At 37.8% G+C, this 25,399-nt stretch overlaps 1 protein-coding gene across 1 annotated transcript in view; it reads left to right on the forward strand.

The window, feature by feature from the left end:
- The first annotated feature begins 240 nt into the window (after positions 1-240).
- Positions 241-25,399, forward strand: part of RXFP2 (relaxin family peptide receptor 2) — a 62,024-nt gene continuing 36,865 nt past the window's right edge. The window contains exons 1-5 of the mRNA XM_053214667.1: positions 241-304; positions 1,173-1,352; positions 19,132-19,278; positions 21,746-21,823; positions 24,613-24,718. Coding sequence (XP_053070642.1) covers positions 241-304; positions 1,173-1,352; positions 19,132-19,278; positions 21,746-21,823; positions 24,613-24,718 — 575 coding nt within the window. The remainder of the gene's footprint in view (positions 305-1,172; positions 1,353-19,131; positions 19,279-21,745; positions 21,824-24,612; positions 24,719-25,399) is intronic.

Raw genomic sequence — 25,399 nt, forward strand, 5'->3', positions numbered from 1 at the left:
CTTGGTTTGAAAAATAAGAGGAGAACAAACACATCTAAACGTATCTGGAGAATTTAGCTCACTTCTTAAAAGAGAAAGAACTAACACGTCATGTGATTGATAAAATATTTTCCCTTTCAAATCCCTTTTGAATCCTTATTCTATCAAAGCCTGGAATGAAAGAAAGAAAGAAAGAAAGAAAGAAAGAAAGAAAGAAAGAAAGAACAATGAAAACTCTGTCTCTTATGATGAGTGACCACAATGGCCAGCCATCACTGGACAGTTTTTCAAACAGCGTTGTTAATGACACGATTAATAACGACATGTAAGAGAATCCCTATCATTCACTTACAAAATCCTCCATCCAAATTAGGACTACAAGCTGTTTTATATATGTCTACATAGGCATTTCCTAGTCAGTGAAACACTGACAACAAAATTCTACACTGAAGTTTTGTAGAAATCTTTCTGATTATGCGAGGATCAACCAAAAGTCCCTTCCTATACTTGAATTTGCACTAACTGTGCTGTCTTAGAAGCCACTTTCAGGATGTAAGAACTAAACTGTAATTCATGTTTTCTGATAGGCATGCAACACAGCATTGAAAGCAAAATTATCCACTTTAAAATTATCCACTAAAATTATCCACTTTAAAAAAGGAATATGGTTACAGAGTAAGTAAATGCTTAAAACATTGTGTAAATGTTTTACAATAACTATTAAACCCAAGGCCATATATTTTCATTATTACTATCTTTCTGTACGTTATTTGAAAACATTGAAAAGCATTTGAATAGGTGTTCTTCATGTATTTGTCAGTAAGTAGCTTTTTGTCACTTGCTTCTTGCATTAAAAATATGCTTGTAAAGAGTTTCATCACCTTTTCACTGTAAATCTATATCCCTTCATATGCAAGAACTGTGTATGTTTAGATTTTAAGTAAGAGCAAATTGCACTACATGCTTTGAAGGGAAACAAATTTTAAGTGATTTAAAACAATGTTTCTTATCTAATAATGCCCAAGTCTTGTTTATGTCTCTCTGTCCATACTATAAGGAAATAACGACCAAGAATACAACCGCAGATTTAAAATAATATGAAACAAAAAAGAAAGAGCAAAAAAGATAGGCTACAGAGTGACAAGACCTTCTCCCCTCAATGCCAGTAAGGTTCTAGCTCTGAGCATGCTCAGACACATGGGAGGCACCGAAGTTACTATGTCAGAACTCCTTCAGAGGTATAAGGAGGATACATCCAATACTTCAATTGCTGAAAACCTATTGTTACTTTTCTGGTATTAAACATCTCTTCAGCCTCAGACTGATTGCAATGTTCCTTCTACTTCATTTCATCATCCTGATAGATGTCAAAGGTAAGTCTGCTACTTTCTCGCTTAAATGAGTGCAATTCCAAAAGAATAGAAAATAGGCTATTTCTATTTAGTTCTAGCATATTTATAATAGACTCATTGCAGCGTTTGAGAAACAGACATCCAGTTTACGTTGTCATTGTCATCACCACTAATTGCTTGTAGTCCCATCCTAGCAATTTCTAGCAGCAACAAATTTTTCATGGGAACTTGCTTTTGTATGTTATTAAAATTGTAGGTAAAACATTTTCTAAAACCAATGTGGAATATATCAATTATAATGGTGAAAATAGTTCTTAGTATTTGTAAAAAAAAAAAAAAAGCATGACAAATTAAAAAATTAAAATTTTGCCTGATGAAATTTCAACCTGTTGAAATATCTTCATAAAATGTATGTAATTGTTAGTTGCTATGTTTCGTTGTTAACATAGCTGAACTGGGAACTGCCCCCCCAAAAAAAAAAAAAAAAAAAAGAAACAAAGAAAGAAAGAAGGAAAAGAAAAAGCCACAAATCTAAAAATCAGAATCTCTCCCTTAGAGCAAACCTATGTAAAATAAAATCATTAAAAATGTACAAAAGGACTCTCCTTACTGGTTTTGATTTTAAACATTTTTATTTCATCCATATTTATAACTTGGCATTTTTCTTAGGAAAAAAATTAATATTCACCTGGTTTTAAAGAAAAATATACCCTTGTTTTATTGTGAGCTTGTACACTTGTATCTATTTATTATATCCAAAGCATGTTGGGTTTATTATTATTCAAAATGTGTCTAAGTTCCTAGTCTTTCTTAAAGAATTTTGATAAACTTCTGAGAATAAGAGTTAGAATTTGAAATTATTTTTGTTTTCTGAGAAATTGGTTTTAGGTTTCTAAAATACTCAGTTTTCATTAAATGAACTCAATTGAGAATTTTTAATCTTGAAATAAAATGCAGTTATTTATGAACAATTATTTACAAACTTCTAACAAATAGAAGATTTTTAAAGTATTTCAATTTCAGTTTGAATTTGAAATACTAAAATTTTCTTCAGATTATTTTGAAGTATTATCCTAATACAGTTAGCATGATTTTTATTTTGCATTTTAATCTCCTTTACATAAAAATTTAAGTTATCATTTAAGTGTTGCCTTATGTGTTTCTTAAAGACAAGGAATATATGAACTCACTTGACATGAAATACGTTTGTGGAGAGCAGTCTATTTCTTTGATTTAGGGTCTTCCTTCAATTTATATCCTATGCATAGTCTGTAATATTAAATTTTATATGATTTTTAAGAATAAAAGTTAAAAAGAAGGTTCTTGGATCCAATACACTTTGTAGAGGTAATCTGTACCCTTAATTCCTTACTGTACAGGAATTGCAATATAGTTAACCAGTTTTAATAAAATATATGGTATAAAATATATATGGTATAAAGGATATGTATAAAATATAAAGTATAGTATTGCTTGTGGTAATACATTTAATTGACTTTGTGAACAAAATTTTTATGAGATGAAAAACATCTATTACTGAAATAGTGTTTTAAGATTTACCATAATGTAATGGTGTTCTTTAAAAAAGAAAGGAAAGAAATTTTAAACAGATGATTTTGGTTTATTTCTAAGCAAATGCCATGTTTCAGATCCACAGTCCAACCTGACAAATATTTTCACTGTAATTCCTTGGAAATTTTTATTTTCCAAGTTACCTTTCATTTCAATTGCTAATTTAACCCTTTCTTTTTAACATTATTTTCAAAGCTAGACATGTTAATCCTTTGATATCTTATTCCTATTTATAAAGATAATAATCATTTGCTGTATAATTAGTGGAAGTTTTTCACAATAAAATTATAGACAGTTAAAGTAGTTCGGCTATAATAAAGAAAAGTCATCCGGAATTATGTAAGAGCACAGATTGCTTCTTAAATTTACATAAATATTTGTCATAATTTTTTAGGTCAGACCTAAACAAAAGGAAAAGGCAGACATTACGTTTTACCTTTTCTCTTCTGGCCATCATCACCCTTGAGTGTCTAAGGCATTAGTGATATTGGCTAACAAGCTACAGACATTAACTGATTAGTAAAGATAACATAGCTTATTATAACTTTGTACATGTATTTTATCATCAATTTATTCACTGGGTATCCTTGTTAATCAGACTCAAGCCACCTCCTCCCCAACAAGTTTTTTGTGGATTAATTACAGATAATATTACAAACCGAAAACATGGGCTTATATGGGAAATTAAATGCATAAAGTGCCCACAATGCTACTGGGTAACTGTAGGTTGCTAGCTAGTCAAAAAATTTGCTAACCTTCAAAAAATGAAGTCCTTGAAAACAGGGGCCTAACATTTTGAAGTGAGCAGTATTTGACTGCCCCCTAATGGACAAGTTCAAAGCTCACGTTGGATGCTCCTTTTTCTAAGAAATGTCGCTTCTAATTGGTTGCTGTCACTTGAGAAAAGGTTTTCCAACTAAATTTTAGTTTCACACAATTACATCATGCTGCTGGTAGCTGTGAAAATCAATTATATTGCAGACCAGCCATACAGAGAGGCTACATGGGCACCACTAATGAAAAAGAAACTTACCTGAATGGAGCCCTCTGTGAGGAAGACAGAAAATATCAGAAAACCAGAAGCGAAAGCTATTTGAGATGTGTTCTCTCTAAAGGCACTAACCAAATACATCTTGCAACAGATGTTTATTCATTTGTTTATCTTATTGTAAATAAATATGACCAGGTATATCAAGAGTTTTAAGGACTCTTACTTGAACTAACAAAACTGGCGGTCGCCTGAATTTTAGAGACAAAATTGGTTTGCCTTCAAATCAGTTAGTTTTGAAAAATGCCACACTTTTGTCCTAGAAAATTGTAGCCTGAAAAAAATTCAACTAATTAGAATAGTTTTTGTGTCCATAATTATATAATGATAAATGCACAGCATTTTTAGGAACGTATATATATCGTAAATACATATGTTTAAGAACCTATTACTTGTTTGGTAAACATATAACTTAATGTTTATCAGAAAAAATTAATGTGCTTGTTTTACATGAGAAATAGTAGGGAATTATCTGAAAACAAAAAATACACCTGTCTTCTCGGCTTTATTCACACACATCAATTTCTCACCCCACACTTCCAATCATTGAGTACATCTGGATAAAAACTAAGTTTGCTGGGTGCCTGGGTTGCTCAGTCACTTAAGCATCTGTCTTGGGCTTAGGTCATGATCTCATGGTTCGTGAGTTCAGGCCCCAAGCTGACAGCTGAACTTGCTTCGGATCCTCTGTTCCCCTCTCTCTCTGCCCCTCCCTGTCTTGTGCGCTCTCTCTCTCCCTCTCTCAAAAATAAATAAACGTGAAAAAATCCTTTTAAAATTAAGCTTGCAGTAATTTCAACTGTGTTAAATACCTTGGAACGTGCTCCCAAATCAAAATGAAATGGTTGCTTTAATGCTAGCATGGTTCGATAAACTTTTGAATGTTGTAAGATTAGAAAGGAATTGCAGTAGAAGAATTAACTTTATTACCAAGTAAAAAGCCTTGAGATTGGTAAAATGGTAGACCACTTGTCTTAGGTTACTCTTCCTTTGCACTCTTCTGGCTTCCATCCTTACCTCTTTTCCTCTTTAGGCCTCTCTCTTCCCCCTGAGTCCCCCACCCACCCACCCCCACCGGTGCTCCTTTCTTAGATTCATCTCCTGACACACTTAACTCCTTCTTCTCCTCCCCTTTGCACATATCTGTCTCAGATGCCCTCCTGGCCTCTCTGGCTGCTGTTTCTCCCTCTTGCCTCCTCACTGTGGTCTTTTCCAGGTTTCCTGGCCTCTGAGACCTCTTCTGTCTTGTCTTCCTGCCTCCACTTTTCAACTCTCTTACTCTTTGAGTGCTTACCTTCTCCAACTCAAGCTTCATGCTTTTCCCATTTCATGCTCCCTAATTCCCATATCTGCTCCACTTTGACTGTTAGCATCCGCCTTGTCATTTCCCCCTTGGAATCCAACTGCCCCTCGGTTTCCTCCTTTCCCAGGTATTCCTCACCTTTGATGGCCTCTTGTCATTCTTGAGCTTCCTCTCCAGGTCTTCTTGTATCTGTCTTGTTCCTCTTGAGACCCTGGTCCCCTTTCTGTTATTTGTGTCTAGCCCCAGCGTCTCCCGGCCTGGCCAGCAGTCATCATTTCTGTTGCTCAGATTGCTAGAACATGTGTTCAAACACAAGCAAGCATGTACTATATCTTGTTATAACTTCAACCCCACCTTGCACTCGTTTTGGAGGTCCATGGTGATTTCTCCACAATTCTGAAATGCAGAGAGCTCCAAAAACTGAGAGTTTGAACTCTTTTGCCAAAAAAAATGTGGTTAGAATTTACCAGAAACTATTTAAGGTCTTCACTTATAAATTTACTGCAAAATGTCATATGTTGTGATATATACATAGATATTAATGTGTTTGCTCATGTGATTTTGCCCTAGACCCAGCAGAGAATATTATGTCATTTATAGCCTAAGTATTATTTAACTTTCTAAACCAAAACAAATGATAAATTCTGGAATACATTTCTCCAAACGGTTTCTGTTAAGGTGTTATAGATCTATACTAGCCATCACCCTATTCAGATTACCAGCTGTCTGTCCAACATTTTTCTCACCAGTGGTATATGACTATTTTCTTTGCTCAGGGAAGTTCTGTATTACCAAAATAAGTGTTCGATGAGAGAGAGAGATTATTTTAACGGATTCTCCCTTTCTGTGGTTCTGGTTCATTTTTTATTCAATTCACTCAGATATTTTTTAAATGTTGGTGACTACATTTTCCATTCCAATAATTCCGACTGCATTTAAATCTGTCTGTTCTGGTTTTATAAACTTCCCTTCTTACTTCATGAAATTATTCCTCCCATTATTTCTTTGGAAAATAAATACAGATTTAAACCGCTTTTTAAAGCACTGTCATCTAATTCCCCAGGTATGAATTCTCCCTTTTTTTTTGGAGCCCTGCACACTTTCATAAAGTCAGAGGGATTTTTTTCCCCTGCACGCCTCTGCCTTTGAGGGATCTCAGAATTGCTGCAATGTATCCCATGGAAGTGTTCAGGTCTGAGCCGGAGTTTATGTTCAGGTTTCAGCGATTTTTACCTCGTGGGTGACCCAGTTCCAAATCTCATGTCTGGTTTGCAAGGCGCCACTGCCGCTTCCACTGCTGACATGGGCAGGGTGATATCCGGTCCACAACCTTGGGGGGTCAGACGGAGCCATTTACACTCATCGTCTGGGGCTCAGTCCCAGCACACGCGTCTGCAGGTTCACACAGCTGCTGGCTGGGCTTTCACAGATGGGCTTGGTGCCCAATCCTCATGCTCAACCAGTCCCAGCTCCCTGCCCACCTTGGGGGGCTAGCTCCTCTCACTCCAGTGACTTTTTCTCCCTTCGCGTACTGTGGAGAGTTCTCTCTGCTATGAGCTTGACGTTTTCATGAAGAAACATGATACCCACCTTTTTTGTGTCTATGGAAAAGAGTGTGTTGTGGGGAGCGTATTCGGAACTTGCTCACAACCTTGATGCAGAAGCTCGGAGAAGAAGGTAGTTTCATTCTTTAGATTTCGCTTTATCAGACGTCGGACCCGAGTGGCCACACACCGGAGATTTGGAGTCGCGAAGGGAAGTGCCATACAGGTGTAAGGGACTCGGGGAGGGGAGGCAGCAGAGTGTGGCAAGGATGCTAGATTTAGGATCAGCGGAACTGTGTTCAAGTCACTGCCTTATCCTCACTGGCCTTTGGCCCTCAACATACCAAATAACCCCTTAGCCTCAGCCATACTGGTGTGATTGTTGGTGTCTAAGACCCATTTGTGATGACGTTGAAGAACTAGATTCTAGGATGCCACCCCCAGTAGATTCGACAGATCTAGGCTGGGCCACAGGGCTCTGCGCGGTATAGAAGCGACCCAGGTGTTCTGATAAACCTGCCCTATGGATCGCATCTCTGGAAACACTGATATTACATTAGCACATCAAAATAGAAGTAGGCTTTTCTCCTATAAGATATGCTCATTCCTTGCTAATTCTTTGTTCATATCAGGATGTTCATTGGGCTTACCTGCATTATTTTACGTATTAATTCAACCTGAATTTTTTTTTCATTTTGAGGATGATAAGAACCAATTAAATATTTGGCAAGGGAATAGCTGAACATATGTTGTCTAATTATCAATACACAGCCTCTTAATGGATAGTATGATTCAAGAAAGTATAATTGATATGCAAGTTTAGTTGTAAAGTAGTCAATGTTACCACTCCTTTTTTTTTTTTTGAAAGAAACCCTAAACCTATGATACAAGTGGCTAGGGAGACGTCTCTTCTGATTTAGAGTAAGATCCTCTTTTTCATTCGTCACCTGGCTTTCATTATCCACGTCCAGCCAGTGGACACTGGGCTAGTCATTTGCCTGTAGGAGGACAAGAGTGCTATTTTAGGGACCTCTCCTCACCCCCTTCCTCCCCTCGTTTCACCCACCTCTCCGGGTTTTTTGTAAGTGTTTATTTACTTTTGAAAGAGAGAGAGCGCGCGCACAAGCAGGGGCGGGGCAGGGAAAGGGAGAGAGAAGATCTGAAGCGGGTTCCACGCTGACAGCAGCGAGCCCGATGTGGGGCTCGAACTCCTGAACTGTAAGATCATGACCTGAGCTGAAGATGCACGCTCAACTGACTGAGCCACCCAGGCGGCCTTCTGTCTCTTAGTCACACGTTTGCCTGAGATTTTCTTTCCCAACCAGATAGGCTAAAAATAGTATATCTATTATTGTAGATATTTGTACTCTTAATTTTCTTTCATGTAAATTCATGAAATATAAGAAATTCAAAAGATATGGATTCACTTCCATTCTTCTTTTGAGGGCCACTGCAAAGATATTCCCTCAAAAGTCTTAACTTCTGTGTGGGAGTGAGATGAGAGAGTCTTTAGGTAAACTTACTTACAGTTAAGAAAAGGATAATCCATGCTGAGTGTTAGTGAAAAACTCTGTTTCCTCATTCAGAAACCATTCCTTTATGGCTGTTTCCCATTCCCCACTTACAAATGCCGCTCTTACTCTAATTAATGCTAAAATTATCTACTTGGAAAAGTAAGTTGCCTTCACTAAGAGCACAGGGTTTTGCAAATGCAGTGTGATTTTTGTCCATTGTCTGAGTGAATTGCAAGAGTTTTGTAAAGAACAAAGCATGAGGAAATTACTTGTACTATAACCTGATTCCCAGACGTAGAGCATATACTGTAATAAGCCAATGTGGACCACCTTACCCCAACATACATAGAATCTACCTGGAAATTAGGAGACACCGGACCATGTCTCCTCTTCCATGGTAGGTAACTTTAAGCAAAAATGCCAACATGAAAAACCCCCTGAAGTATTGATATTAGATAAATGAGAAAAGAGAAATGAACATAAAGCTTCTACATGCGCCTAACCCACATGGATGGCATATGAACATGTACACTCAAGTTTGGCCTACACTTCTGACATGAAGTAGCTATGTGCCCCCCACCCCACATACAGGAATTTAGGGATATGTAGTCCAGTTATGGAAACAACATGGCCGCCCCTGAAAATGATAATTCAGTTTGCATAGCAATTTTGAGGCATATAGTATGTGCTAAAAACTGAAAACTTTGTTAGGCAGTGAGAGAATCAAAACTGGTAAAGTAAGTTCCTCTCCATAAGAGGGGCACAATATACTACGGGATAAAGGAAGATATCTATAATAAAGTGTATATATATATATATATATGTATACACTTTATTAGAGATATATAATATATATCTATATATAATATAGATATAAAAATATGTGTTATATTTTATCATCATAAAATGTCATAAATACTACAATAGGGATATGCGTAAGATGCTTTGGGAAGGCTCATACTTCAGAACAACTTTGGAGGGGATCCTGAAAGTTCTCACAGAAATGACTTTTGTAACGGGTGTGAAGAGTGAGGAAGTGAACCAGGAGAGAGATGGCATTTCAGAGGCAGAGAACAGCACAGGCTGAAGGAAGAGGCCTCCGTGTCTTATTACCACAGAAGTCAGGGCCGCCAGGAGCGTGTTCCTGACAGAGTAGACAGCAATTCTAAAAAGTAAAGGAGAAGCGTTCTTTGCCTGTGCTTGATCTGAAACTGCTTTGAATGATTTAGTTTGCTCATTTGCAGAACTCTATTGTATGCCGCCGATAAATACGCCATACTTTTTATCTATCTTATTTGTCAAGGATGGTTGGGTGGTTTCCAGTTTGGGGCTGTTACGAAGAATGCTTCTGTGAATATTCTTGCCTGAGTCTCTTGGTGCACATGTGAGTGCATTTCTGTGGGCACAAGCCTACAAGTAAAACTGCAGACTCGTCAGGTTTTTAAGGCTTCGACTTTACCAGACAATGCCAAAGGGCTTCCCAAAGCAGTCGCTCCAAGGAGCACCCTACTAGTGTGTGAGAGTTTGCACAGCCTCACATCCTCACCAAATAGTTTATGATGGTGTTGTGTTTTTTTAGGTTGATTTATTTATTTGGGGGAGGGAGGATCAGAGAGAGAGAGAGAGAAGGAGAGAATCCCAAGCAGGCTTCATGCGCAGTGCAGAGCCCCATACCGGGCTTGATCTCACAACCTCAAGATCATGAACCGAGCCAAAAACAAGAGTCCCATGCTTATCCAACTGAGACACCCAGGTGCCCCAGTAGTTTTTTTTTTTTTTTTTAATTATAGCCATACTGGTAACCTGTAGTAATATTACTTGTAGTTTTAATTTGCATTTCCCTGCTAACTAATTAGATTGAATATCTTTTCAAATGTGTTTTTGGCCATTGGTATATCTGCTTTTGCTATGTGTCTGTTCAGTCTCTTGTTCATTTTCTATTTATTGTTCATATTGTCCTCATTATTTTGTAGGACCTCTCTCCCCCCGCTCCCCTCCACACACACACACACACACACACACACACTCTCATGCACACATGCACGCACTCACACACATATTCTAATTATAAACTTTCTGAAATATCTTCTACTCTGGAGCTTGCCTTTAAACTTTCTTTTTTCTTAATTAAAAAATGTCTTTTAAGGTTTATTTAAATCCAAGCTAGTTAACATATAGTGCAGTAATTGTTTCAGGAGTGGAATTTAGTGATTAATCACTTATATATAACACTCAGTGCTCATCCCAACAAGTGTACTCCTTAATCTCCATCACCCATTTAGCCCATACCCACCCAACACCCTGCCAGCAACCCCTCAGTTTGTTCTCTACATTTAAAAGTCTCTTATGGTTTGTCTGTCTCCCTGTTTTTATCTTATTTTTCCTTCCCTTTCCCTATGTTCATTTGTTTTGCTTCTTAAATTCCACATAGGAGTGAAATCATGTGAAATTTATCTTTCTCTGATGACTTACTTCGCTTAGAATAATACGTTTCCAATGGCAAGATTTCATTCTATTTGATTGCTGAGTAATATTCCATTGTGTGTGTGTATATATACCGCATCCTTCTTTATCCATGGACATTTGGGCTCTTTCCATAATTTGGCTTTCGTTGGTGGTGCTGCTATAAACATTGGCGTGCATGTGCCTCTTTGAATCAGCATGTTTGTATCCTTTGGGTAAATACCTAGTAGTGCAATTGCTGGGTTGCAGGGTAGTTCTATTTTTAATTTTTTGATGAACAGCCATACCGTTCTCCAGAGTGGCTGCACCAGTTTGCATTCCCACCAGCAGTGCAAAAGTGTTCCCTTGTCTCCACATCTTTGCCAACTTCTGTTGTTTCTGAGACATCTTCTACTCTGTAGTTTGCCTTTACACTTTCTTAATGGTTTCCTTTTTCTTTTTTTTTTCAATAGAACTTATTAATTTTAATATAACCTAATTTAGCTCTTTCCTATATGATTAATGTTTTTGTTCTCTATTTTTTGTATTCTCCTTAAGATCTCTACCCCAAAGTCATAAAGACTTTTTCCTATATTATCATCCAGAAACTCTATCGTTTTACCTTGGGTATTTAAATATAATTCACCCAGAAGTATCCATCCCCAACCACTGCTCTGTAGTGCTACTTGTTCGTAAATTAATGTTCACATCTGTCTGTCTTTTTCTGAAGTTTCTATTCCATTCGGCTGGTCTGTTGTTCACCCTTTGCCCCAATATTCACTCTTTGCCCAAATTATTGTACCATCATAATAGGTCTTAGTTTACAGGTAAGTTCTCTTGCCTTGTTCTCCTTCTTCCAAACTGACCTGACTCTTCTTGTCCTTCTAGAAATATATTACTCATTTTAGAAACAACTTATTCATTTCTACACACTGTACATGCACATTCCTGGATTTCTATTGTAATTGCTTTGAAACTGTAGATCAATCGGGGGAAAGAATTAACATCTTTAAAATATTGTCTCCATTTATTTAAGTTTTTAATGTCACTCAGTAATGTTATATACTTTGCATAAATGTCTTGCAGATTGTTGTTAAATTTATTCCCGAATATGTGACACTGTTGATGCTATAGTAAAAGGCATTTTTTTAAATTTTATTGTCTACTTATTTGTTGCTGACATACAGAAATGACTTTGATTTTCAGAAAGCTTGCTAGATTTACTAGTCCTAATAATTAATTATCTTGGATTTTTATGTTCACATTCATATTATTCATAAATGATGACAGTTTTATTTCTTCTTCAATATTTAAACCATTGATTTACTTGCCTTGTCTCACTACATTTGCTAAGTCCCCCAGTACAATGTTGAATAGATGTGGTATAGTGGACATTGCTATCCTGTTCCCAATCTCAAAGGGAAAGCCTTCAAAAATCCACCATCAAGCATATTCTATACTGTTGGCTTTCATAGATATCCTTTATTAAATCAAGCAAGTTACCTTCTATTTTTAGTTTGCATAGTTATTTTAAAGTCAGAACCTGATAGATCCATCTCTGGAGTCCCTGTCATAAGCAAAGTTAATGACGAATGGCAGACCAGGAGAAAATATTTGTGAGTTATAGACCAGAGGGCTAAGCTCTCTAAAGAATTCCGGTAACATTGCCAGATTTGATTTTCTCACACACAGTTCCAAACACTGTGTTCCGGGCCACTGCTGTCAGGAATGAAAGTTTCACCAGTCCAGGAGCATAAATATTTTTCATAAAGCTAAGTATATTCCTTTTAAAGGACTTTCTTTTTTCCTGTGATATGTTTTCTGTAGTTTTTAATGGTAAAATAGTATTTTTCTAATAAATCATTATTATAATACATAGTAATTTAGGGTTTTTACGTTTTTTCTTATTTGACAAACTAAAATATCAGTAACTTGTTGTAGGTTCGTCTACATTCTTTAATTGATTTGGTGGTCTAAGGAATCTCTGACCAAATGATTATCAGTAATCTTTAGGGTGTTGACAAAAAGCAAAAAGGAGCCAGTGCATTGGGAGGGGGGTGGGGGAGGACCTTTAGAGAATATGGAAGAGGAAGTAAACCAGGGCAGTGAGACATCACAAAGCCATGGGAAAAATGGTTTCAACTTGGTGGCTGTGGTTAAGCTGTGTCAAATGCTACAAAAAAATTAAGTAAGATGAAGACTATAAAATACCTACTGCATTTAGTAACAAAGAAGACATTAATGGTGCTGATGGGAGACTTTCAGCAGAGCAGCAAGGCCAAAACCAAATGCTGTGGATTGAAGGAAGGCTGGTGAGGAAGTGGAGACATTGCCTTATTTGATTTTTCTTGGGAATTTAATTTTGAAGAGAGAAGTGGATTTCAGTTCCACTGTGGATATAGTAGGATTTGGGTTGATGGGTTTGTTGGTTGCTTGCTTGCTTGATTGGTTTGTTTCTTTGTTTGTTTTGAACATGAGAGATGACTGAATAAAATTAACATCAATTTAAAAACCAGTGGAGGGGCACCTGGGTGACTCAGTTGATTAAGCATTGGACTCTTGATTTTGGCTCAGGTCATGAACCCCGGGTCGTGACAGCAAGCCCCACATCAGGCTCTGTGCTGAGCATGGAACGTGCTTAAGATTTTCTCTCTCTCTCGCCCCTTCTGCCTTTCCCCCCTGCTTATACACACTCTCTCTCCAAAATAAAACAAATGGACAAATGAACATTAGAAATATTGTTAAAAAAATAAAATAAAAGCCAGTGGAGAGACAGTATATTAAAATATAGGAGACAGAGATAATAATTAACGGGGAGAGGTTCTGAGAAGATGAGATTAAATGGAATACAGAACACGGATGGACAGTTTCACTATGGACAGGAAAAGAGACTTTTATCCTTCGTGCATCATGAAAAAGCACCCAGGGCCTCAGTCTAGGATGGTGTGGCTTTTATGTGGCTCAACACCAACAGTCTGCTGAATGGTGTCCCATGGTCGTGTGAAACACATCCCAGCTACGCACATGCAGCAGTCTTGTCTGTAGGTAAATCTGTAAGTTGATGGAACTAGAATTTGGGAGAGGAAGAACAGCCAGTGAAAGTCCCTTGACACAGAGTAGTCAGCAAATTGGGGATGAATTAGAAGGGAGAGGGGAGAAGGGAAATGGAGCGTTTTCTCTCCTCTCTGCGTTTCCTATGCCAAGTTCCCAACAGGTGTCACCTTCACAAGCACCTTTTCCATGTTCCTCTTCCCTTTACCCACCACAGTGGTCATTCTGTGAGTTCATTGTGCCTAGGCAGGTTTCTTTAAGAAGAAGATAGCCTCTCAAACTCATACAGAACAAGGTGGCTGTTTAAATAGTAAAAGACAATATTTTAACCTAAAGGAATTCCTCTCTAAAGGTGAAATTTAGGCAGTTTATTGGTGGGTAGCACAGTTGTTTTTGGGGTAGAAGTGTTCCTTGTGCCCTTATATCCCTTATAACCCATCAAGGGCCACAGCATTCAGTTTTTGATCCACCTAAATGGACCCAGCAAAGGGAAACGTGGGGCTGAAATCCATTCCTGTTGATGATGATAGTGACAATTTGAAGTTCTTGTTTTCTAATTTAAATCAGCATGTATTGAGTCTATACTTGTTCCAGCTAGTTTGGCATTGTTTCCTCAAATCTGTTCAAACATTGGACAATCATCTGAAGAGGGAGTAGGGTGATAGTTTCTGCAGAAAATTTGTGAGAGGGATCCTGAGGGACATTCGTCTCAGGCCTGAGGGCCTTAGATGGTTGGTTTGTCCCAGAAGAACATGAGAGAGAATAGGGCCCTAGAGAAATTCAGCTGAGGCAGCAATCTTGGAAATGACAAGGAGGTGGGTAAGTGTATGAATGAAATTGGATCTGAATCCTACACATACTGATTGATATGGCCACACAATCCTGTTGGGGCAGGGGGAGACCAAACAGAAGCACAACAGCATAAGATTTCTAAGTTTAAAAAACACCACACAAGAGGCCAATTTCTCTCCACTCACCTTAACATAAAAGTTTTTTAGAAAGACTTTACTAGTTACTTGCAAACAAACAATAAATCATCCATCCCACAAAGGTGAGCTGTTAGTGATGCTCATACTCTTCCCAGAAATAGGAGAGCTTCTAAAAGGTGGATTCAGTGAATGAGCTGGATTCACCTTTGCTCTGCCTTGTAAATGTAGCTGCTGCTCCTCTTAGACATCCTGGCACCCGAGCTCCAGGTAGCAGTGGGCATTGTCTAACCTGTTGCCCTAGCATATAGCAGGCAACCAGTTAACATTTTTTGCACATTAAATAAATGTTTCTTCTGGTGCTGCTCTTTACACTAAAGACTAGTTGGCTCTTTAGTCAATGGCAGAGGCTTCATCTGCATCTGAACTGAGATCCACTAGGAGTGGTGCATTCTGGGAAATGGTCCCATTGGCCAGGAGCCTCTGTGTCCCCCCCCCCAACCCCCCCCCCCCGGGGGATCGTAGAGCTGTCATCTCTGGCATTAGTGTGGAGAGAATCTCAGCCAGAACACTAGGCTGAGGGGATAAGGGTTTTCTTTAGCTTCATGCAGGACTACTGTTGGCAAAAAATCAGAAAAAGCAAAGAGGGGCTTGCACACCTCCATGGATTCTTAAACTGAGGACCTACAAAAGCATTTTCACCTGTTGTTTCCCAATAACACAATGATGGTGTTGGCAGGCAGCAAAAAAATGTCCTTGGACAGCAGTCCAGTTGGCTTCGAAAGGCTATCAAGGAGTCATTTAAAAAGCTCTTTGCACAGACATGTCCAGAATATTGACCAGAAGAAAAAAGAAGAAGCACTCACTGAGCAATTTTCTCTCACATGTTCGAACCTCCCCTCAGCTGTGTGTTTGGCAGGAGTCCCACAGAAATTGCTGCAGAAGCTATCAACATAGCTTTTATGTAGGCATCCTCCATTTTAGTAATCCCTAAGTTTCAATAAAAACGATCTCTTTCCACTTCCACAGATGGCAGGAAGACTAGACGGCAGAATACACTTTCTCCAGACGGCTATTGATTCTTTTTCAGTATGTGCCAAATATAGCGGGGATTCTTAATTATTTTTTAAATTATATATGACAGAAAAAATAATAGATGGAGTGCTTGGAAGATTGAACGCATTTTTGTTATTAAAATAAAAGCATAAACTTGCAATTTTGAGAAGTTTAAATCTTGAAAGGGGCTCTTCTTACAATTCTTTTTATTCCCAAGTGACCTATTAATTCATTTCTTCATTAAAAAATTATCGAGCATGAAGTAAGTGCCAGGCACTTGGATAACAGGGATTTAGGATACCGAGGGCAAGGGGTAGGGAGTAGATTTCATTTATTTCTTTTCCTTCCACATAAAATTTATACCCCGAGGATATCTTCAGGAAGCTGCCATTCTTGAATGCAAACTGGGGAATTATGAGAAATGCAATTGATAAGTTCTCTTTACACATGGTCAGTCTTTCCATTCCCCTTCCCTCACTCTAACTTGCTAGATGTATTCCATTTTTCTTCCAGATGCAAGGAAATAATCTTGGTCTGTCTTGTCTGTGACAATTGATTACTTGTCTTGCTTTGAATCTGCTTCTCTGAGATGGGCATTTAGTTGGGTCCAGCCCTCAAGGAACTCAAGGTTATCTTCATGGTAAACTCCACAAAGGAACACAATGTATTGCCTTCAAAATATCTTATGCAGGCTCAGCTTTCTATGTCAAAATTGTCTTTAATCAAATGTTTAATCACCTCTTCTAAATCATTAATAAAATATTATTATTAGATGGTGAGGACGTTTTCATTGCTTATTTATCATTTACAACATCCCCCCCTTAGCTTTCAAAGCGATTTGAGGCTGCTTAAAATAGAAACCCTAAATGTCATATGGTGTTTCAAATAGAAAAACATGAATAGGTAGGGGAATTTTTATTATAGTCTCTGTTATTCCTTTCTTAGAAGTCACGTAAAAAATTCTGCACTGCTAAGGCACAGCAAGCTTTCATTCTACATTCGAGTTTCCTTCTTAAAGTCCTATTTTCTTACCTTGTGTTGAAATTACCTGTACACCAACATTAACTGAGGGCTTAACGTGGGCCAGGAAGTCTCCGGTATTTCATAACATTAGCTTGTGCAGCTCCTGAAACACATCCATATTACATGAACTTTATTTTAAATGTGAGAAAACTAAATTTGTAGATTAAGTAGCTTTCTTGAAATCTAGTGAGTGGCAGAAAGAATGTCAACCCAGGCAGGTCTGATGGCATCCAGAGTACTTCATCACTAGTGAATACTTATGAATAATGAATGGGTCATATGCCGTTAGTGGATCGTGAGATCAATTTAGTGGATTGTGATCCCGTTCCGGGGGAATAAGATAGAATAGCAATGATCAGAGTACATCCCACATAGTAAAAGGCAAGTTATAATTCAAGAAATTTTGTTTTCAGTGTGTGCCTGTTTGTATGCTGAATTGTGATACAAGATATATGTCTGTGAGTTACTATCATAAAAAATTTCAAGGCTGCTACACTAGGATATACTGACTCTCACTCATTCATATTCCAAACACAGGGGGACAACTAGTTTTTTATAAACCTGCCCTCTACAGAAATCTTTACAAGAAAGAAGAGATTTAAAAATCCATGACTCAGTATGCCTCTCCCTGTGTGAATAGGCTTAACAAGCCAACTCCCAGAGCCATGCAGCAGAGTTTTCCTAAAATCGCCAGCCTTCACTGGTCTTACGCCAAGTTGCTAACAGTAAATCATTCATCTACCACTGCAACAATAGCAAAGAAAAATATTTTTTGCTTTGCTAAGAGCAAACATCCAATGGATAGAAAAGCATCCAAAGGCCGCCCTCCCCATCTACAGAAGGTGTAGCAGACGCAACAGCAGCAGCTTCTGGGGTCGAGTGTGTGTTGCCATGTCCAGTCGTCTCCAAGACAGGGCCAGGTTCTTAACCGTTTTTTTTTTTTTTAGTAGTGTTGTATTTATTAAAGGGAAGGGAAAATTAGACAAAGTGAATATAGACAATACAAAATATAATGTGTTTTCTAAGGTGTTAAACTATTTTTCTATGAACTTCCTACCTATAAAAGATGTTTTATTGCTCATATCCTCCCTCCCCTATACATGTATTTGAATCATCCCCTGACCCCAGAGGACCACTGTTAACTACTGTGTTATGAAGATACCAGTTGAATCGGGAACCTGAATTTCAAGGGGGGCATAAGTCCTCTGTGAGGATGGATGCAAAACATAAGAGAAGGAGACATAAGGGAAGACAACAGCTGAATAGTGGCTAGGTTGAATGAGAAAATGAAGAAAGGAATATAATTAACTTTGACAAAATTACTCTGTGGGTAAAATGATCAAAAACATTCTAGAAATTTAGATGTAAGAGACATCTGTCAATTTTGAAAGAGTACTTTCCAGAAAACAAGAGATGTTCTTCATAAATACTCTAGCACAATTGTAGAAGTCATGTATTGTTTTAAAGGAGTGCCAGTCAAAAATTCACAGAAATTGACTGGGGGAGACTATACTTTCAGGCATGACCACAGTTCATTATCACTAATTGAAGGGAGTGAGCGGTGTTGGAATGGTGCTCCTAACCATGCCACTGATGTTTGGCATCATGGCCAGGACTTTCCTTGGGTTGGAGGTATGATGCATTTTAATATAGCAGAGGGATAGAGAACAAACCTTCTGTGACTTTCCAGATGGATGTCTGCATTTAACTTCCTTCTCTCTGAAACATAAAGGAAAATATCACCCATACATAGATTGGTTGAATGAATACCTGAGATAAACCACTTGTGCAAATGGCCTGGGACACAGTAAGCTCAATGAGGGTTAGATATTATTACTTACTATTTATCCCTCCTAATTCAAATGTGGTTCCCAATTTCTAATTCACACTTAAAACTGTCCTTTTGCATATATATATTATGTCACTTAAAATCCTCTTCAGAAAGGATTCATAAGTAAATAAATCCACCTGTTTAATTCTGTTAGCTCGTGGCTTTACCTTTCTGTTTCCAAGAGTGGACAACTCTTTGCTTCCATACAAAAGTAGGATGATTGCTTTGGTTTTGCTTACTATTGCCTTCCTGAAATTAGTTCAAAAATGAACCTTGATTCTTGGTATAGCTGATGTTCGATATGACAATGATTGTTTAGAATGTTATAATTAAGAATATTATTCAAAGATATTGCACACTATGGGTAGAATTAGACAAACGCAATTCAAAGGGTCCTTTTGAAAACTAAAGGGAATGCCGTGGAAAGAATTTTGGCCATATTAACACTTCCATTCTATTACCTGAGACTACTTTCCCCTCTTTCACATAGATTTTGCACTGACCAAGGGCAGTACAATCACTTCTCTGTGCCCAAAAGGATACTTTCCCTGTGGAAATCTTACCAAGTGCTTACCCCGTGCTTTTCACTGTGATGGTGTGGACGACTGCGGGAACCAGGCTGACGAGGATAGCTGTGGTGAGTCCTCCGCTCAGCTCCAGACATCCACCTCCCCTTGTGAATGCCCCCAAACTGTGCGTGGACCAAATAATAACTGTCACGAAAGGGAAGAGATGATTTGATATTCTATAGGAAATCCTACTGTAACACAAATAATTGCTCCCCGATTTGTTTGCGACGATGACCAGAATTTTTCACACGTAGAGGTTGCTTAAATCAGAAATACAAATGTGATAAAAACTGAAATCATGTTTTGAAAGCCACTTGATGCTCATATTCTAATTTTAAATGTCTTCCTATAGACTACCTCTTCTTTTGGCTTGGTAATTTGGTGCAGTTACACGAATACCCATAAAGTGTGAATGGTTCCTGCCTAGAGAATTAATTCACTGAGTTAAACCTACAGTGAGTACCCACTATGTGCCAGGTGCTGTCTCACTCACCCAGACACAGCAGGCTCAAGAGAGACAAGGTCTTGCCCTCATGGAGTTCACGTGGACCTTGTGAACAAGGAGGACAATAACCCTGTACGGAACGAAGTTAAATATTAAATGTATTCAAATATTAATATTTATTTAAACGTTAAATATTTTAGAGCATGATAAGTGCCATAAAATATTGAAAAAAAAAAGATGATGGGGTAGAAAGTGACCTGAAGTGAAGCCTATTTTAAAAAGGCAACCAGAGAAAACCTCCCTGAGATTATAATGTTTGAACTGAAAACTAAACCATGAAAAATTGTGGACGAACCGAGTTGCAGGCAAAGGAAACAGCAACTGGAAAAGATCCTGAGGCTCAACGAAGTAAGACAGTGTGTTTGTGAGGCCAAAAGGCCAGTGTGGTTTGAGTAGAGTGAACAAAGATACAGAGGGTGAGGAGGTAAGCAGATACCAGATCACCAAAAGTCTTACAGGCCGTTTGAGGTCTGTATGCAGGGACAGTGTATATTGTCTAATATAACCTGTTTGTTTTTACTTGAATAAACTGATGCCAAACTGACATGTCTAGTTAGTGAGAGAGTAGACAACTAGAACCCAGATCTCTTGAATCTGAAAGAACCTTGTGTGTTTCCTATCACACAGAACAGCCATTCTTTGATAGCACCTAACTAGCAATCCAAGGGAGACCACGAGGTCCAGGAATGCCAGGCATCTGTCTCTAGAATCTGCTTACCTGCCCTTGAGGATTCACGTATGCTCCCCTCTCATGGAACCTTACGCCCTCACCTCCGGTGGATCATTTATACTTACCATTTAGGATGAGTTCAGGGACCCTTCTCACCTCAGAAGCTTGGCTTCCCTGGCCTCACTCCCCACCCTGAAGCTCTGCCAGCAGTCTAGGATAAGCACCTTTTCTCCCTGTTGCCATAGCATCCTGGCTGTACCCATATGGTTGTACTAAGGGCTGCCTTGTCTTTTCACTGTTCTTCTCATTATAGACATGAACTTCTTGAGAAGAGTTCTTATTTGCATCTTATTTCTTTTGTTGTCATCAGAGCCTATAATAGTGGGGTACATAGTAGGTGCCCAATCACTTCTCAGTGATGGGGGCAGCTGTCTGGATGCCAATGGGCAAGTCAATCAAATCCTCAGTGTTCCCTCTTCACTGCTTGGGAATCAGAGACCTGGCATATTTATCTACCCCGTGAGGATGTTCTGAACACAAGTTAAATAATTCATGTAAAGGCATCAAATAGAATCATTTAAAAAACCATTGTGGGTATAAATAAGAAATAGAAATCAGTTATAGGTTGTAGGCATCAGAAGGGAAATGTGGGCAACTATTTAAATTTACTTTTCTATTTGTATGAGCTTCAGTGTACTACGTGATAATACGTATCTTACCATTTTAATGGCATGTGCTAAAGTGATGATACTTCAAAGTCAGGTTTCCTTTTTAAAAAGAAGATAATTTTCTTGCAGAAAAGGAGAAGGAAACTTGGCAAATAAGCAGAAACTTGGCAATTTCTGACAAATTGAGAAAATATTTTTCCACTCAATAAGACTAGGTATCCTTCATGAAAAGGAACTTTGTTTTTGCTTCATTAAAAAGGTCAGGTGACACATATTTTATTATTAGTCATTACATCTATCAAGCATGTATCTACATATACATACGCAGCAGTATGCGTATGCCAAAACAATTCAGATTGTATTTTCTTCCGAGGACCTTAAAATTAAGATCAAACATTTCAACTGTCAGCACTAGAAACAAGTAGTATTTTTCAAGATGGATATAGGTAGGTAAAATAATTCTCTATTTCCATTATATATTTTATGAAACATACATTTGAAATATTTGTAATTTTCCAAAAGGGAAAGGCTCCAGATGTTTGCCTAGCTTTTTGTCCCTTACCATTGATGTTACCATTCAACTACTGAAACAAATTTTTAATTGATTTCATTATCAAATTTTTATACTTTTGTTTTGTAATTTGATATTTGATTTATAGAATAACTGACACATATTCATCACCATTTCACAGGAGACACTAGTGGATGGGCGACCATATTTGGCACAGTCCATGGAAATGCTAATTATGTGGCATTAACACAGGAGTGCTGTAAGTGGTATTGATTCAAAGACTCAGTCTCAGCTTTGCGAGCAACATGATTTGTGGTGCATGGATTTATATGGGTAGTGTGGTCAATTCCCTTTAGAATTTCAGTTTCAGGTCAATGTCTTTCAGTGGTCAACTGCTCCGTGGTCTGCCATGGGATTGAAGACATGGAAGGAAACAACATATTCCATTCATGCTCATTTTATGTAGTAGCCTACGATTGTGAGAATATATAGATATTAAATAATTATGATAAACAATAAAGATATTTTTCCCTTTAACTACTTTCTTCAGTAGAGATATTGAACACCAACTACTTCGCAGCCCCTATGTTAAGGACTGAGAGTACAAGGATAAGATGTGGCCCCAAGTCACAAATACTTCACATTGTAGCAGGAAAGGCAAAACCTCATGGAGACAGAGATGATACAATATAGTGATAAACTAGAAGGATGATGTTTGCACAAAGGAATGTGGAAGCCCACTGGAAGAAATGGTGGTTGTGCCAAGGGTGGAAAAAGATCCACAGAGACAATGACACTGACATGGACCTGGAAGGACGGCACCAGCCCATGGAGGATTCTGGGTGCACACTTTGGACTTTGGCCTCTACCCTGTAGATAGAATCGTGTCTTTATATACACCTGTATTACATACATGTGTATAATGTATACCTAGACATAATTATGCAGGTACATATACAATTATATACATATATTAGTATGTATATACAAATAGTAATATACATATATATTAAACACTATATTAGCCTTATATTATGCACTTTATAATATCAGTTTATAATTACCACTTATTATATACTTTACTGTGCACAGGTACATCACATATAAAAATTAGAACTTAAAAAGATTAAAAATAAACACAACTGTAAGTTCTCGTATTTTCTTCCTGAGCCATAATGGGCCATCTTGTACACATCCCATTGTGGAGATCACTGCTGTACATGGTCGGCAACTACTGACACTGTGGGCTTATTTTCTTTTAATGAGGAGGAAGAAGCATGTGAAAATAAGGGTTTGTAAGAATGATTCTTCCATCAGAATCATAGAGAATGGATCAGAACAGTGGTTCTCAACCCCGGACAACTTTTGTCCCCAGAGAACACTTGTCAATGTCAAAAGACATTTGGGTTGTCACAACTGGGGGATGGCTCCCGGCATCTAGTATGCAGAGGACAAGGATGCTGTTTAGCATCCTACAATGCACAGGACAGCCCCCCCCCCAAAACAGACAATGAGCCAACCCAAGTGTCAACCTTCCCAAGGTTGAGAACAAAGAACAGTGAGATACTGATCATTATGTTTCCTGCAATACTCCAGAGTAATACTAAGAATCTGATCCCAGAAAATGCCAGTGGGAAGAGTGAGAGAGACAGATATGCAGAAGCATTTCTGAAGAAGAATCCAGAGCCTGTGGGTATGACTGATGCGCAGGTGAGGGAGCTATGCTCACGTCGCTGGTTTAGGCAGTAGGCCCAGCTTGGACTACATGGAATTCTTTTATTGGTAAATATGAGTTTCCATCCCCAGGCTTTCAATCTAATAACGTAAACACCATTTTTGCTGTCAATAAACGTTGAAGTGAACATTCTGAGCTTTAAGGAGTTGAGCTAATTAGCATAAACCTATAACATAGACTATTTTCAAAAACTCTATAAAAAACTTTATAAACAACATAGAATATTTTCAAAAATTTTATACACTAGATACTTCCAAAACTTTATGCATCTTTTGAATTAAGCAGGTACTCAATAAAAGTTTGCTGAATTTACTAAAATTCCGTAAAATTGATTTTAGAAAGTTTGGTTAAAGGAATTTAAAAGAAACAGAGCAATTAGAAAGGATGTGTAAAGATCTAACTAAATAATAATACAAAAATTGGAAAAGAATCTTCATTTTCTTAGCTCCATCAAAACAAATACCCACAGGATCAGAGGCAAAATCAAGTGCTCCATAAATATCACACCCCTTACTCTCATACACACACACACACACACACACACACACACACACAGAGTGATTGTCTCATGGGACAGTTGGCCTGTTTTCTCCATAGATTTCTCACCCCTTTATATGCCATTATCTTAATAATTATGTAAGTTTCTTCACAGTAAATCCTGAATTTTTTTTCTTCTGAATGTTTCAGATAGATGGATCTTTGGTTTTCTCAGCTTTATAGCTTCTCTACTATTTTTATCTTCCACTATAACTTTATAGTAACGAAAAACAAAGAACCAAAATAAGACGGTATCCAACTTGGCTTATTTCAATAAGGCACAGTGGAGGCTACTGCATCTGTCTCTTCTCACAGCCCTAGGAGAAGTTTGAAGGGGGAAAAAATTGAATTGAATTTTAACCAACAAACAAGGATTTACTGAGCAACCTCTTTGTGCCATTCAATTAAATTAAATCGACTCAATTATACCCATTGCAGATTTACTCTGTTGTATTAATATTTTTCGTTGAGGAGAACTTAATCCTGCTTCACTATACACTTTTGTGCTACTTAAATCTTTCTGTGGTTTCTTTCTAATCACTTATTAAGTGCCTCTGAAATGACCACTGGAAGCTAGAACCGAAATGAAATGCCACATTAGTCTATGATGGACTAGGAGACAATTCTTTGCTTTTAGTATGGACCCAAATTAGGCTACTAAAGATGTAAATGTTATACATTCAATGAAGAGAGAACCCTGTAAGTTATTAGAGATGAGCTCATAATTAAAGAAAAGTATTTTTTTCCCAGTGAAATACTACTCTTTTGCCCCCTAGCTCTAAACCAGTATCCACAACCCTGTGACTGCAAAGGAACTGAATTGGAATGTGTAAATATGGGCTTAAAGTCTGTGCCAGTGATTTCCAGCAATGCGACATTACTGTGAGTAGAATTCATGTCTTGATGATATTTGCCCCTGAAACCATATGAAAACCATGTAGTCTAATCTAACCTCCCCTTGTTGTGTTTTGTGTTACTTATATATTAGCAAAATCATAGAAGTTCCCCTTAAAACTACCAGAAATCAGAGAATGCCACATGTTTCTTCTCCAGGGAAGGCAAGTTTTTAAATGCTGTGTGTTAGATTAGCCTGGTTATCGTGGAGCTCACAAATGTCTCTGGTCTGCAGTGCTGATTTTCAGTTACTTTCTGATTCATTGTTTTTACTAAAATGCGAGTACCATACAACTAAAAATGAAAATAAAAAAGGAGAGCACTAGCTTATTCTACCTCACTGTAAATGGTGGCAATTGTCCAAGACTGCAAAGATATAACAAAGATATAAAAAATCCATGAAGCTGGCTATGTCATCACTGTAAGTTTGCCTGTACTTCGTAAAAATGTTTTGAGAGCCTCCAGAATTTGCAGTCATATTATGATTTGAGCATGTGTGAGTTGGTTAGGAACTTTTGGTTTTCTTTTGTTTGTTTGTTGTATTTTATTAAATTACCCAGAGAGTAAAGATGTTAAATCTTCATAGACATTCTAATCTATGATACTAAATGGCCAAACTTGTCAGATACTTGCAAATTGCTTTAATTTTGCCTTATGCACTTCTCATTC

This window comes from Acinonyx jubatus, chromosome A1 (assembly GCF_027475565.1).
Source record: "Acinonyx jubatus isolate Ajub_Pintada_27869175 chromosome A1, VMU_Ajub_asm_v1.0, whole genome shotgun sequence".
NCBI lineage: Eukaryota > Metazoa > Chordata > Mammalia > Carnivora > Felidae > Acinonyx > Acinonyx jubatus.